General features: G+C 53.0%; 7 protein-coding genes across 7 annotated transcripts; 5 read left to right on the forward strand and 2 right to left on the reverse strand.

Moving 5' to 3' along the window:
• Positions 1 to 278: 278 nt before the first annotated feature.
• BP01DRAFT_302972 (hemolysin III family protein) lies at positions 279 to 1271 on the forward strand (the record flags this gene model as incomplete). Its single annotated transcript, XM_025572096.1, has 3 exons — positions 279 to 761; positions 829 to 1059; positions 1119 to 1271. 3 exons carry the CDS (start codon positions 279 to 281, stop codon positions 1269 to 1271), a joined length of 867 nt encoding a protein of 288 aa, XP_025428645.1.
• Positions 1272 to 4453: 3182 nt separating this feature from the next.
• On the forward strand, positions 4454 to 6045 carry BP01DRAFT_346582 (Zn(II)2Cys6 transcription factor domain-containing protein; the record flags this gene model as incomplete). The annotated part of the gene is made up of 3 exons (XM_025573644.1): positions 4454 to 4723; positions 4776 to 5078; positions 5209 to 6045. Exons 1-3 carry the CDS (start codon positions 4589 to 4591, stop codon positions 6043 to 6045), a joined length of 1275 nt encoding a protein of 424 aa, XP_025428646.1. The 5' UTR covers positions 4454 to 4588.
• A 249-nt stretch (positions 6046 to 6294) lies between these two features.
• Positions 6295 to 8144, forward strand: BP01DRAFT_325166 (uncharacterized protein; the record flags this gene model as incomplete). Its single annotated transcript, XM_025572851.1, has 2 exons — positions 6295 to 6969; positions 7025 to 8144. Coding segments are annotated over exons 1-2 (1734 nt in total), but the record flags the coding sequence as incomplete, so codon positions are not given.
• A 116-nt stretch (positions 8145 to 8260) lies between these two features.
• Positions 8261 to 9391, forward strand: BP01DRAFT_132408 (uncharacterized protein). The gene has a single exon (XM_025570479.1). It carries the CDS (start codon positions 8483 to 8485, stop codon positions 9245 to 9247), a length of 765 nt encoding a protein of 254 aa, XP_025428648.1. The 5' UTR covers positions 8261 to 8482; the 3' UTR covers positions 9248 to 9391.
• On the reverse strand, positions 9154 to 10595 carry BP01DRAFT_359340 (A4/G1 family peptidase). Its single transcript, XM_025575653.1, has 2 exons — positions 9465 to 10595; positions 9154 to 9378 (listed from the first exon to the last, which is right to left on the reverse strand). Exon 1 carries the CDS (start codon positions 10578 to 10580, stop codon positions 9537 to 9539), a length of 1044 nt encoding a protein of 347 aa, XP_025428649.1. The 5' UTR covers positions 10581 to 10595; the 3' UTR covers positions 9154 to 9378; positions 9465 to 9536.
• Positions 10596 to 11527: 932 nt separating this feature from the next.
• BP01DRAFT_325167 (putative IZH family channel protein) lies at positions 11528 to 13696 on the reverse strand. Its single transcript, XM_025572852.1, has 3 exons — positions 13416 to 13696; positions 13056 to 13315; positions 11528 to 13002 (listed from the first exon to the last, which is right to left on the reverse strand). The coding sequence occupies exons 2-3, from the start codon at positions 13227 to 13229 to the stop codon at positions 11677 to 11679; spliced, it is 1500 nt and encodes a 499-aa protein (XP_025428650.1). The 5' UTR covers positions 13230 to 13315; positions 13416 to 13696; the 3' UTR covers positions 11528 to 11676.
• Positions 13697 to 13708: 12 nt separating this feature from the next.
• On the forward strand, positions 13709 to 14819 carry BP01DRAFT_359342 (uncharacterized protein). Its single transcript, XM_025575654.1, has 3 exons — positions 13709 to 14345; positions 14404 to 14647; positions 14697 to 14819. Exons 1-3 carry the CDS (start codon positions 13996 to 13998, stop codon positions 14736 to 14738), a joined length of 636 nt encoding a protein of 211 aa, XP_025428651.1. The 5' UTR covers positions 13709 to 13995; the 3' UTR covers positions 14739 to 14819.
• Positions 14820 to 14932: the final 113 nt, after the last annotated feature.

Below are 14932 nucleotides of genomic sequence, written 5' to 3' on the forward strand. Positions count from 1 at the left end.
AAATAGGACGATTTAGGACTTTTGAACTTGTATAGTGCAGCGGTACAAGCATTTGCAAGGCTATCTATTGGGTTTGGCCGGAAACAAAAATCCCCCCACACGACTCTTACCCACTTTCTTTAACTTATTCCCACCCCATTCCCAACCACCCACCATCATTATCATCATGATCATTGCCAGACGTGAAAGCAATGGCATCTTCTACCCGTCTTCGAGTCACATCCCCTCAGATGCAGAGGTCGCCTGATGAGCAGGGAACCCTCCACCGACGGTCTTTAATGAGTCCATCCAAGGCTGCCACAGCATGCAAAGTTCTTCTTGCGTTCGAGGAGTTACCGGAGTGGCATCAAGACAACGAATACATCCTCCATGGCTATCGCCCAATTTCAGGCTCGGCTCGAGTATCATTTGGCAGTTTGTCATACATCCACAATGAGTCGGTCAACATCTACTCGCACCTAATACCAGCGGTCGCCTTTCTCCTCGGCGAGTGGTATATTCAGCAGTATTTGACAAGTAGATACTCCAAGGTCACTGTGGCTGATTGCTTGATTTTTGCCTTCTTCCTATTGACCGCCACTATCTGCCTGGGACTGTCGACGACATACCACACCTTGATGAACCACTCCCACGAGATTGAACAGTTATGGCTGCGGCTCGACCTGATAGGCATAGTGGTCTTGACGATCGGGGATTTTGTATCGGGAATATACATGGTCTTCTGGTGCGAGCCTGTGCAGCGCAAAATCTATTGGTCCATGGTGAGTCAATTTCTGCACATCCCACTGATCTTTCAGGGTTGATCCCGACGCTTACTTCGATTGCCAGATCGGGGTTCTCGGATTGCTTACCATCTTCATCATGATAAGTCCCAGGTTTCGGGGCCCAAAATTTCGCATTTTCCGGGCCCTAACGTTCGTGGCGACGGGCCTCTCTGGCTTCGCACCATTGATACATGGGATCAAGATGTTTGGTCTCTCGCAAATGATGATACAATCTGGAATGCCCTATTATCTGATCGAGGGAGCCTTCCTGCTGATGGGTGCCTTGATCTATGCGGTAAGCCTCCAGGTCCCGCGCAGAATGGGAATCAAATTCTAAATGCGATGATCGTACAGACCAAGTTTCCCGAGAGTCGATTCCCAGGTCGATTCGACATCTACGGGTCCTCCCATCAGCTCTTTCATGTATTGGTGGTTTTCGCTGCCGTGACGCAGCTGGTTGGGATACTCAATGCATTTGATTACAATCACCTGCATCGAACCTGCTAAGAGAAATCTCCACGTGTCACGCACGCAAGACCAGCTTCATGTTTCTTGGTCGTTGAGCATCCTCTGGAAGCCACCGCGGTACATGAAGCGTGCTAGGGTTTTCGGCTACTGCGTTCCCGATGGTGACCCATGCTAGACTTGAGACTAGAGGCCAGGTTTGGAGCCGAAGACTAGAGCGGATCACAGACCGCCGGGCCAGAAGAAAAGACGAGCGTGCGAGGTAGGCCAGCCTCATCAAAGAACGAGATGCCAAAGTTTCGGATAGGATTGAGGATGAGATCCATGGCTTATTCTGCGGCCCGCAAGACCCGATCCCTGTGCAAGGTACCGGTTCGACATAATCTGTACATGACAGTACGAAGTACACGGATTGCTACAGGACACTTTCCGACGTCCCTAGAGAAGTGATGCATAGAGATTCCATAAGGTGCTTTGCGTGAAGTCAGGATAGAGATAAGTGGCTGGCGGCAAGACGTGCAGGGCACCGTCTGCATCGTGCCTTGTTCAATGCATACTTTATTGGTGTCCTGGGATCTCTCGAGCATATTATTGCAGGGCACACGAAGAAACCAGCAGTGCTGTATTAATGCAAGTTGCTGAATTACAAGGCTATACACATCCATACCGCATCGGTCTGCCCTTTCACCACCCAATAAACACTTCTCAACTCAAGGTCCAGCCTTGATTATCTGTGCGGACCCGACACTATCTCTGGGCCTACTATGCAAGAAGGGAGTAGACGTTCAGTGATCGCTTTTAGGGCCAGGGAGTAAAACAGTAATGGAAATTCGGCGCTGGGAGTGAAAATTTGAGCCGTGTATGGTTAGGGAACGACAATCTTGGGTGAGCTTTTGTAACTTACCCCTGCTTTGTACAGTACATTGGCTAACTTTTTCTTTGTCCTGTGGAGAGTTGTCGCTTCGGCTCCTGCTCTAGAAGCCCCACCAGCGTCATCAGATACAGGCCTCAGCATACTAAGGAGATGGGGTGAGCCTAGACATTGGCATACAAGCAGAGTGAGCTACGTACTCTCCTCAGCTCGCTCGCTGAACCCGAGGCTTCTCATAACACTGGGAGATCAAGAAAGACCCCACAACGCCTGGCAACATTGGACATGAATGACACAAGTCCGGGTGCACTTTTCTTGTAGCACGCCAACTGCTTGAACCACAGGAATCTTTCTGACGTTTATGTTGGGATCTGAGGAGACCCGATGATCAAAAGTTGCCTCCAGACTGCATGAAGTTTTATCTATACAAATTGTGTTCTTCGATCCCCTATCTGGCAGTAATGCAAAGGCTGTGGATCCTGAACGAGTACTACTAAAAGAGCTGCTGTGTAAAGGTTGAGTTCTTAGTAACTCAGATTTTAGTGGGGAAAATATATATATCTTATACTTGTAGATCTGATAGGCTTTGCATTGTGGGTAAAACAATGTGACGAAATGTTCTTTTGGATACAAGAGACGATGTTGAATACTATTAGTCTAAAGTGGTCGCGATTCTTCGTATTGTGCTTCTGTCATACTGCTCCAAGACTCGTTCAAATTACTTGAGCCTATTGTTGGACTATAACATAAGATAATAGTGTCATTTGAGTGTGCTGTAGTATCCTTGAATCGTAGCTCAATGAGGACTTTCTTCCGAGAAGTATAGTAACCTAACTAAACACGAGCGGAACCCGGTAGTTTTGGTTGGTGCAGGTTATTCGACAGTCAACAGCATAGCTCAAGCAGCCGTAGCGCATCTGTTGAGCATGACCGACTGAAGCGTAAGCTTCTGATTATTGACAGGAATCAGGATTCTTTGGAGCAGACTATCGGCTAGATTAGTGTCTTGGAATTCTTTTGGCTGAGCGGTGTAATGCTCTCATCAAATATACAACCCTGTGGTCAACTAGTGTTTCAGGGATTCCCGTCCGTTCTTGGTTCCATCTATCATTACGATGCAAGTGCCTAGATCACGTTTTCCACGAGCTATCGACATATCCCCGCAGACAATGCATTTTTCCATGCTTGGAGAAGCCGTTTAGTCCATCTCCATCTCCATATCCGTATCCTCCTCACCCTTTTCAATCGCATTCTCGGGATCTGCAGCCCCAATGCCATGATAATACCCATCCGGAAACGGCACGCCTGGAAGCCGAAACACTTGCAGTCAGTGACCATCATCACGCAAAAAGAGATAAGAGGAGACTGAACTAGAGTACGAGAAAACCCCCTTCCAATGCAACGACTCCGACGGGAAGGACTTACCAAGATAAGGATGCACCAAGAACCCAGGCTTCATCATATCGACGGACCGCTCCTTCTGCCACTCGTACAGCTAGACAAGTTCTATTATCAATATCAATAGTTATATATCCGGATATTAATATAACTGGTTCAGATTAATCATAGACTTAGAGATAACTTTCTAATATAATAGAAAAATATAATATAGAAATAAAGAATAAATAATCAGATAGAAATAATAAGTAATAAAGATAGTTAGTAGTAATATCCAGATAAGATAGATCAAGTAATCTATAAGATAAGTAGTAGAGAAGATGGAATATTTGATATGAACGATTCGTTCTGTGGAAGAAGATAGTTGTTCCATTCATGGAGATGAGGATACAGGAAGCCGCTATAACTGTAGACACCAACACCACCGATGACACCCAAGGCAAGAACGACAGTGTCACCGGTGGAGGGGACCGACGACGGCTACAATATTACAGTGATTAGTAAGAACTACAGGCACAAGACGCGATTATAAGGGGAATAGATATTAGATTAGGATGTCTGAGACAGTCAGAAGAAATAAGTATAATAATTATTAAATTAGAACTTAATATTTGTTAAGAACTAGATAAATAAGAAGTATATTAACAAGATAAAAGTAAAATATACAATATTAGTAGTATATAGATTATATATATTATATAACTAAATTATATAAACTTAGATAAGAACTTAGAGTAATAGTTAGTTACTTCTCTAGTATTTACTACTAGAGTAATCTGGGATTGCTTAGGAATTGCTCAGGACACATACTTCTGTGCTTCTCCCACGCTCCAGGCCACTTAGTGAGCAAAAAGCCGCGCCAAGTTCGACCTAAAGTGGAAAGGGAAACTCGCTCGATTTCCGCAGCAATCCAGTTCGTTAGTAACTTGTATACACTTCCAGTGAAATGAAGAAATACGCGGTAATGCTTGCTTTGGGACTAGCGGCTCAGCCTTACAGTTGGTGCATGGCTTCTTTCTTCCCCTCCTTTCTATCTTATCCATCTGCAATCAGACGAACAACTTGAAGTCAGATGTCATGATCAATCATAATGTCTCTGCCCACCGGCCAGGGAATCCTCCAACTGCAAGTCCCGAGTGCGCAGCCAGAGCGCATCTACCATGCCCGTCGTGCGCATCGGAAGTCCCGCCATGGATGCACCCAGTGTAAACAACGTCGAGTCAAGGTACGGCTGCGGGGAAACGAAGACACACTCCGGAGGAGTCTGACCGTTCCAGTGCGACGAATCCAAGCCCCATTGTCTCCGCTGTCAGAAACTCCATTTGGATTGTAGCTACCGCCCTAGTCCAAGTAAGGAGCTGGCTCAGCTCCTGACGAGCTCGCCGGACTCGCGCGCCTACACCCTGGCGCTGAACGCCGTGGGCACTCGCATCCAGAGTCTCCTGCAGTTACCCTCGGGGGCTTCAGTCAGTGTGCGCATCCAAGCTCTACATCACTTCTACGGCCTCTCCGACCCGGACTTAGGACCGGAAGCTCCGCAAGTGGAGTTCCAGAAACGACTTATTCAGAAGGGGTTTGAGGTGAGTTAGTTTGGATACTCCCATCCATCCTATCCGTCCGTCTCACAGCCGCTCAATTACTAGCCTGCCAACCTGCATCTTCTATCCTCCCCTACCCTCCTATCAATACACTAACTAAAAGTCACAAAAGACCCCCTTCCTAATGCACGCCATCATCGCCACCGCAACCTCCCACCTCCGCTACCACCACCACCACTCCCTCGCCAACCACTCTCCCCAAACCTACCGCACCACAGAATCCTACCACTGGCACCAAGCCATCACGCAATACGCCCGCGAACTCCACACCATCGGCCCCGATAACATGGACGGACTGTTCTCCGCCTGCATCCTCCTGACGGTCCGCGCCTTCGAGCTGGAGACGTACGACCCTTCTTCCTCGTTCGTGTTTGCGAGCCACCCGGCGCCGGCGCTGGGGTGGTTGACGGTGCAGGTGGGGTTGCGCAGACTTCTGGAGGCGACGGTGGCTTGGCAGAGGGGGAGTATGTGGTGGGATGTGTTTATGAGGGATTCCCGGAAGTATCGGGGGATTTTTGAGGGAGGGGAGCAGGAGGGGGGTGGTGGTGGTATTGGTAGTGGTAGGGAAGAGAAGGGGGGATATGGGGATGGGTTGGATCCGTATTTGGTTGAATTGTGTGGGATTCGTTCGCGGGCGGCTGGTGGTGGTGGTGGTAGTGGTGGTAGTGGAAATCCGTACTATGAGCCGGTGCGGACGTTGTGTGGGTTGGAGCTTTTGGAGCCTGGGATGAGGAGCTTTGGGGCGTATGCTGGGTGGATGGGTCGGTTGGAGAGCTCGTTTTTTGAGAAGTTGATCCAGAAGGAGGTTCCGGCCTTGGTGGTGCTGAGGAGGTGGTTGGTACTGATGGGGAGCTCGGGGTTGTGGTGGGTTGGGTTGCGGGTGAGGTCGGAGGTTGAGGCGATTTGTTCGTTTCTTGGGGATGGGGAGGGGTTTGTAGGTAGAGGGTAGACTTTTGAGGTGGTGGTTGTTGTTGTTCGGGGCCTGGGTTCGTCTCGGTGTAGGACTGGACTTCTATACTACAACACTACACTACACTACATACCTATAATCTGTTGGCTCAGTACGGCTGGTCTAGATTGCTCTAATCTCGTGTCTGGACTACTCGAAACTAAAGTTGAGACAGTACCTCAGGAATGAAGGGGCTACTTCAATGCCAAAGAATGCGGGATGGGACTTCATAATCAGACATTTCATACACCCAGGGCTCCCGTCGACTACATCGGGACTGCCCTGCAGACAGGTCTAAGACCTTATCTGCATGGCAGGACAATTATTGATGCATTACTCTCCTGCAGGGGGTGTAGCCAGCACTCTCGTCTTCGATAATAAGACGCCCGCGCAAGCCCGTCTCATCTCTCACCAGACAACAATGCCAGACACCAAGGCTGAACTGGGATCTACCTATCTGGAGAGCACGGTCTTCGACCAGCCAGAAACTGACACGCCATGGGAATACTCGATCGAGGCAGCCAAGGCGGCAAACGCCAGGGAGCACGAGATGACCGTCACCCAGGCACTGAAACTCTTTCCCTGGGCCGTTGTCTGGTCACTGGTCCCCTCTATCGCCATCGTCATGGAGGGTTACGATACCATCCTCATCACTAGTTTCTTCGGCTATCCGGCCTTCCGGAGGCAGTTCGGCGAGGAGCACCCCGGCCAGGGGTACCAGGTGGCCGGGTCCTGGCAGTCGGCCCTAGGGGCCGCGGGAAATCTGGGGTGTATGATCGGTGCCCTGATCAATGGGTATTTCATTGAGCGGTGGGGCTTCAAGCGGGTTTTCCTGCTAGCCCAGGTCCTGATGTGCGCTTTTATCTTCATCCCTTTCTTTGGCACTACCGCCGGGCTTCAGGTGGCGGGCCAGGTTCTCTGTGGGTGAGTGTTGTGTTTTTCTGGGGGGGTTGATGTCCTCGACTAAGCATTGCGGTAGACTCCCTTGGGGCATGTTTGCGACCCTGGGTCCTGCGTACAGCTCGGAACTGTGTCCGATGGTACTCCGCCCGTATCTGACGGCGTTTGTCAACGTCTCCTTCGTCATGGGCCAGCTGGTCAGCGCAGGAGTGCTCCAAGGTCTGATTGACTTGAACGATCAATGGTCATACCGCATCCCCTTCGCCCTGCAGTGGATGTGGCCGGTCCCGTTATTCATCTTTGGCTGCTTCATGCCCGAGTCCCCGTGGTGGCACGTCCGACGGGGCCAGTACGATGCCGCAGCAAAGATTGTCAACCGGCTGCTGGCTGCACCTGACACCGAAACCGCCCATCAGACGGTTGCGATGATGGTTCACACCAACAACCTAGAGCAAGAGATCAAGGAGGGCTCGTACCTGGACTGCTTCCGCGGGCCCAACGCCCGTCGCACGGAGATCGCCTGCATGGCGCTGGCCGGACAGGTGTTTTCTGGGCTGTCGTTTGCGTACTCGCCCACCTACTTCTTCGAGCAGGCGGGCATGGGCGACGACGAGTCGTACAAGCTTGGCCTCGGCGGCGCGGGCCTTGCCTTTGTAGGCACGACCGTCTCCGCGCTGGCAATGCATCGCCTGGGCCGCCGCAGTATGTATGTTGGGGGCATGGCGTTGATGAGTGTTTATCTGCTGGTCGTGGGGGGTTTAACCCCGGCGACGAGGGCTCATCCCAGCAGCACGGCGGTCCACTGGGTCCAGTCTGTGCTTTGCATCATCTGGATCTTCACCTTCTCTTTGACAGTTGGACCCATCGCATGGGTGATTCCGCCCGAGGTCTCATCCACGCGGCTGCGGTCGAAGACGGTGGTGCTGGCCCGGAACTCCTACTACATTGCGTGCGTGGTGGCCAATGGGCTGGAGCCATTGATGATGAACCCCACGGCGTGGGATTGGCGGGGATACACGGGATTCTTGTGGTTTGGAACAGCTTTCCTGACGTTTGTGTGGAGCTACTTCCGACTGCCAGAGACCAAGGGACGCACGTATGAGGAATTGGAGGTGATGTTTGGGCGAGAAGTGCCGACGCATGAGTTTGGCACGTATGCAGTCGATGCTTACTACGACGACCGCCAACTGGCAAGGCGGGAACACGGACCAATCAGAAAAGCGAGGAATCTCGATGCCTGCAATTCGAGGCTGAGGCTGTGTCAGCCTTGATTTTCCCTCCCATGTTTTGGGGATGACAGCGTCTTTCTGCTTTCTTTCCTTTCACTACCAGCGAGAGGGGACACCGTGGATGGTTCCTTTTCCACTGTTTTTACCCCATTTCACTGGCGCTTTCTTGGCCATTCCACTTTGTTATAATTCTTCATCATCCATCTCCCTCGCCCCCTATCGATAGGGCAGTGACCACTCACTTATCTCCACCCAATCCACCGATAACGCGATAGCACCACTGCCCACGGGGTCTGGGGTCTGCATCAATGTCCCCCTTCACCTCCATCGCCAGCTGGCTCTGCTGCATTCCAAGCCATAAGTCAGCCCCTTCGGCTCCTCGAGATTCATATCCAGCCCACCAGCAGCCTGTCCACCCCACCAACACGCCCGACAATGAAGGCTATCTGCCCCCCACCCCACCTCTCCCCGCCTACACCCCCCATCCACACACCCTCACCGAGAAGACCCTCGCCCTCCACCCACGACCGTCTTCAGCCTCCCTGAACGAGAAGTCCGCTGCAGCGACAACCTCGACCTCAGAACCAGCATCCTCGGTTGCACTGGGGTCTGCAGTGCCACCGCCAGCAGCAACACCATACGCACACCCATACCCCACCGCGCCCCCAGCAGCGCCCACCCCACCACCAGCCCCTTCCTATCCCCCATACTACCACAACTCTACGAGCCGGCTCTTCGACCCGGACGACAGCAGCGACACCTCGTCGACGCTCTCCTTTCCCAGCACCAGCAGCTACGGGAACACCTCGACCGCGACGCGGGAGACGCCGCCGCCGCCATATTCGCCGCGGAGTCTGGCGACAGGGTCGCGGACGATGTCGCCAGTTCCATCACTGATGTCGGATTCGGGGCGGAGTAGTAGCAGTAGTAATAGCAGTAGTAGTGGGGGGAGTGTTGTTGCGAGTGGGGTGGGGAGGAGCTCGGAGGAGATGGTGCAGATTGCGGCGCCGAGGCCGGTGGTGGTGTGGGATGGGAGGACGACGGGGAGGGGTTGGGGAGATCTCTATGACTGATGAGTGGGTAATGTCGGTGTTGGGTGTTTCTTTTCGATATACTTGCATGGGGGTAAGGTGTGCTTTGCGAGTATATATACTAGTGTTGTTTCTATAAGATGATGAGGTGAAGTCATCTACTAATAATGGAGGTCAGTGACTTTTTTTTTTTTTTGACCATCTGAATGGCGCCTTTCGGAGCCACTATCGACAGTTCGAAGATATTGACGGAATTCAGCATAATCGTACAAGTATTCACCTATATTATTACCACCCCAAGCACAACCCCCACATTCTCACAGCCTCGTCTCTACTGAAACGTGACCTGCAACTTCTCACTGCTCAAGATCTCCGGCACCGCCTGCACACTATCACTGTACGTATCCTGCACGGCATACAGGGCGGCGCCACTGTCGAGGTTATACGACTTCCCATCGGCGGTCTTGGCCACACAGCCGGTGAAGAAGGCCTCATCGAAGTCCACCAAGGTCAACCCATCGCCGTCCACCGCGAGATCCTCCACAATCCACTCCGCATTCTGGCCCTGCAGCTTCGAGCTGCTGTCCGGCGCCGTCGCACTCATCGTGATCTTCTTGCCGGTCGTCATGTTCTCGATCACCGCCGTGCCAGCCGAGTCACTCGTCGCCTCCACCGAGGCGAACACCACGTCGCCGATCGAGAACTCCATCTCCACGTCCACCGAGTTGGCCGGGTACCACTCGTACCACGCGGCGAACGAGGTCGCGTTGTTGCTGTCCACGTAAATGTCCACCCCGGTCTGCCAGATCGAGTTGCCCGCCGTCGCCCCGTCAATCCCCACCCAGAACGAGACCGCTTGCGTGTCGCTGCTGGAGGCGGCGGCCGTCGGGGTCACGGAGGGGAGGGTGAAGGTCGCCGCGACGTAGGTGTACGTCGCGCTGGAGGCGGGCGCGGACTCCAGTACCGCTCCCGCCCAGTTCTCGTTGACGATGTAGTCCGCGCTGTTGCTGGTGCTGGCGCGGTGGTTCGCGTCGGTCGGAGCAGGGGTGGATGTTGCACTAGTAGAGGTGGCAGCAGCAGCAGCGTAGCTGGTAGGCGCCAGAGTCTGGGTGGGCTGCTGCTGCTGCTGCTGGGGAGCGTTGAAGCTGGCGCTGGGGAGAGAAGCCCCCCAGTTCGCGGCGGGCTGGCCCTGGCCCTGGCCCGGGCCTTGGTTCATGCCGCTACTTGTGAAACCACCCCCAAACCCACCCCCGGGGAAACCATTGAACCCCCCGTTGCCGCCGCCGAATTGACGGCGCTGCGGGACGTCATGCGGCGCGGCCAGCGCGGTACCGGCCAGGAGGGCGCTCATGACGAGAGGAGAGGTGAACTTCATGGTGCTGTTGCTTCAATGACCCTCAAAGGTTTGTTTTTAAGTATATAAGTATATAAGATTTTGTTCCAATGAAAAGAAGTTCAAAGAGTGTAAGTATACGATTCAAAGGTGTGGGTGGGTCGGTGAGAGAACGGAACGAGCACAGCTCAATTTAAGAAAGAAAGAAAGAAAGAAAGAAAGGTATAGATGCCAACCCAAGAGTCACGGATCACAGAACAGAACGAAAAAAAGCTGAAGACCTGGTGGTGGTGGCTGCTGTTGTTCTTATAGTACTATATGTATTACCCGACTTGTCTGCCGACTTAGGGCTGGCTGGTTTGGGATTGATTGCGGCTCGACCGATCATGAAACGCCGTTAGTGTCGCTGGTGGAGAGGCGTTAGTCCGCCGGGCGTTTGACACTCGAACACCTTCATTTCTCGCACGGGTGCGGTGGGGAAAGTGCCGGAGGGAGGTCGGATTAGGGGAGTTCGAGAGCTAAGGCTTGTGCATGTTGCCTGCTTCTTGTCTGGTGCTGCAGCGATCGTGTCAACGATAGTACTGGGGCTTAAATGCTGCCCACACGTCAGGAGTATGGTTGGCGGGTCTGCTTCAGACACTGTCAAGCATAGCAAGATTGTGACATGTTCTAGTCAAATTGCCAACACTATCATCCTCATCCAGCGAAACCTGCTGCTGTCCAGCCATCGATGGTCACCCTGGCAAAGGGAGTCTAGTCTAGACTATCCTGTCGGCAGCGTTAGTCGAGGCTGAACTTAAGCATATCAAAGAATAGATTGAGGGGCATCATCCGGACATAACGATCATCCAACGCTGCCTGTCTTGGTACAAGCTATGGCCTGGTAGATGGGGTCTACCGACGGGACTTGTCCGTCTTGCTTGATCCTCAACAGCCTCTCAACTACGCTTCACCCATCGGTCAATTCCCCTGCGCTAATCGCATATATTGGAAATAACTGGTAAAAAAAAAATAGCGCTAGAGTCACAACAAGCTAAGTCCAGCTAGACTTTTTGTATATCCGCAACTCCAATATGTACAAGTCAAAGAGCTAACCCCCTTCTCAAGTCTATTCCCCTCTATTCTCCTCCGCGCCCCCCTAATTCATCACGTTTGGACACTCACCCTGAGCCCGCTTGAACGCCCCCGCGAAAAGGTCCTGCATCGCGAGGTAATGGAATAGAATCCCGCCCAATACTGCAAGGTGCCAGATGTTGTGGCTGCCGCCCACATAGTCGAACAACCCCGGCCGCCACCGCTCCGGCACCTGCGACGCATACACACACGCCCCCACGAAATACACCAGCACACTCTTCACCACCGGTGCGTAGAAGTAGAGGCACCAGAAAAAGCCTCGCGTGTACGTCAGCTGCGCCAGCGGCGCAAACCCGGTCAGAGCGAGCGAAACATAGAACGCCACTCGTGCCCACGCCATGTCCGCCCGGTTGAAAGTCGGGTGCCACGGCAGGATCACTCCGCCAATACCCAGGGACATCGTTAGGAGGATGTAGATCCACCGCGACACGGGCTCGCAGTAGAAGGCGGTGTATTCGGTCGTCACAATCGAGGCAGCCACCAGCATCGAGATGCCCGTGTAGTCCACACATGCGAACCGCTCCATCAGCGTCTGGCTGGCAATGCTGTTCATCGTATGCCACAAGGTGCTGCACACCAGACACTTGCACGCCGCGAAAAAGAAGACGGCTGCCACCATTACATCCGTCTTGGTGCTCAGGTGGAAATTGGGGTTCAGCGGGTAAAAGTAGAATGCCACAGACAGCACGATGAACAAGCCGATCAGGTGTGACCAGATGTTGACAAGTTCGTTGGAGAAGGTGAACATAGAGGTCAAGCATTCCACCTTGGAGTGCGTGAACCGGTATCCCTCGAGGATGTGGGGGTTGACCCGCCACGGGTGCGGGAGGTCCGCATAGCCGATCAACCGCTTCTCCTGGGCCAGCAGGATCGCCCGGTCAATGTTCTCCTTCATCGCCTCCTTGGCCCGACGTGCTCGCTCCATACCCTCGTCAACCACCTCCCGGGCATGTACCAAGCTAGAGTCCATCGCCTTCCACGCCCCATCCAACGCGCCGTCCAGACCGCGATCCCATCCTGCGTGAGCACGGGACTCTAATTCGACGAGGAAGGACTCCATCAGCCGGACACCGGCGTGAGCCTTCTGCTCTAATGTTTCCTTCGTGGCGAGAGCGTCCTTGTAGCGGTCTTCCAGGGTGTCCACCAAGATCTTGGCGCGCTTCTTGCCGCTGCCCATGAGCTCGCCGGAGGCGTGAGAGCAAGAGTCCCGCACAGCCTCTAACGTGGCGTAGCCGCGACGGAGACTGGCATCGATTTGGTCCATATGGGACTTGCCATATTGCTCGATCCACAATAGTCGTCGCTCTAGCTCTGTTAGAAAAAGTTCAACCTAGGTTCATTAGCCCAAACACATGACACGGTATGCATGCAGCGGCGGCATACCCTCAGGAACACCGCATCTGCGTCATAGTCCAAGGACAACTTCCGAGCCGTGTGAAAAGAGTGACGCCGCCGACGGTCCCGTAGCAAGCTGGTCTCCTCTGAGGGAGTCGCATAAGCGGAGGTATTTGCCTCGGGATATGACTCGATGGTCATGGATTGCGCTGAGCAAGCCATGGTATGTACCGTACGCCGTTGCAACCGTCAATCGAACCCGTAACTATGTGCAGAGATTGTATCGCATATCCTAGAGAGAACAGGAGCTAAGAGGAGGAGGAGTCAGTGGGAGGAAAAGATCAAGGTTGAGGGTGGAGATCGGGAAGATCGGGAATCGGCGGGACGACCGAAGCAGTTCGAACATACAGCTGCAGGTTGGCCAAAACTAGAGAACTCTCGGTTGGCTGCAAGGGACAAACGCTAAGGTGGTAAGTGGAGAGGAAGGAAAGGAAAAGGAAACTGTAACAATAATAATTATAATCCCGAAGAAAAAGGAGAGACACCTCGTAGGAGGGGAGAGACTTAGGTAATTAGTAGGTAGAGGAGAGGAGAAGAGGAGGAGGAAGAAGAAGAAGCAGGAGAAGCAGAAGAGGGGAACCGAACAATATTAAATCCATCAATAATCTATTAGTATCCTTTTCCCCCTCCCCGCCAACCCTTAGTTATAATCCTACTTGACTACTTCACAATTTATCCACTTTTTTGAAAGGCTCAACTGCTAAGGAACTATCTACTCCCTACCCTATCCTTTTCCCGTTTGGTTCTTCAGTTCGCCGCCTTCCTGCTGTCAGAATTCACTTCAGCCCATCAGCGCCCGGATTGCCTCCACGTTGGGTCATTCTTATCGCTCTCGCCACCAGCCACCCTCCGAACCACCTACCATACCTCCGTTCTTCCACTTGCAGCCAACTGCGACTTTCACCTGACGCACAGGAATTCTCTCACCATGGCCATTCGGGACATTGTTGTCAACCCGTCCCTGCTGCCTGTGCTCAACTTGAGCGCTGAAACCCGCGATCAGTGCATGCAGCTGCTCGCCGTTCTTGACCCATCGGCTGACTCCTACCCTGACTCCGAGCAACGCGCCCTCGCAGCGTCCAAGGAACAAAAGCATCTGTTCGCTCTCTTGGCCCGCCTACGTGGTCTCAATCGGGATGCTATTCTACGCGTTCGTGAGACCAAACAGGCGACCGCAGAGGCCCGCCAGGAAATCGATCGCCTCCATTTGCAACTGCAGAATCTCTACTACGAGCAGCGACATCTGACTGGGGAAATCGCTGCGTGCGAGTCTTACGAGTGTGTTCTGCAAACGCCGCAACTTGATCCCCACGGAATGCTAACCTGACCATCGCAGTCACAAATACCTTGCCCTCCCATTGATCCCGCTCGAGGAGTTCCTCGCCTTACACCCTGAACACCGCGAATCGGACGAGCATGAGCTCATGATCGCTCGCATCAATCACGAACATGCCGAACGGGAGAAGCTGGAGCAGGCGCGCCAGGAGCTTCTCAAGCGGAAACAGGCGTTGATCGCGGAAAACAACAAACGCAAGGAGGACTTAGCCAGTTTGGACCAGGATTTGGAGCGCTTCATTGACGTAAGTCTCTGCCCGGGCAAGTTACTAGCGATGTGCTAACCCCTGGCAGGCTGCCAAGCCCATTCAGAAGATCTTCGAAAAGGAGTATTAGCGGTGGGATGAGTTTTCTAATTTTGTAGTACCTGCATGGAATGGCGCAACGACTAGATACCCAATCTGATTTAATTTGAACCAACCAGGATTTTGAGTAGTTTCCTGTAGAGCTTGACTTTGCGTTGATGACCATCGGCAACCCGTGGCCTCTCTCCGCCTTCCGCCCGCCTCTCCACTACTAATGGATCGCAT

The sequence above is a fragment of the Aspergillus saccharolyticus genome, assembly GCF_003184585.1.
Source record: "Aspergillus saccharolyticus JOP 1030-1 unplaced genomic scaffold BP01scaffold_33, whole genome shotgun sequence".
NCBI classification, from domain to species: Eukaryota; Fungi; Ascomycota; class Eurotiomycetes; order Eurotiales; family Aspergillaceae; genus Aspergillus; species Aspergillus saccharolyticus.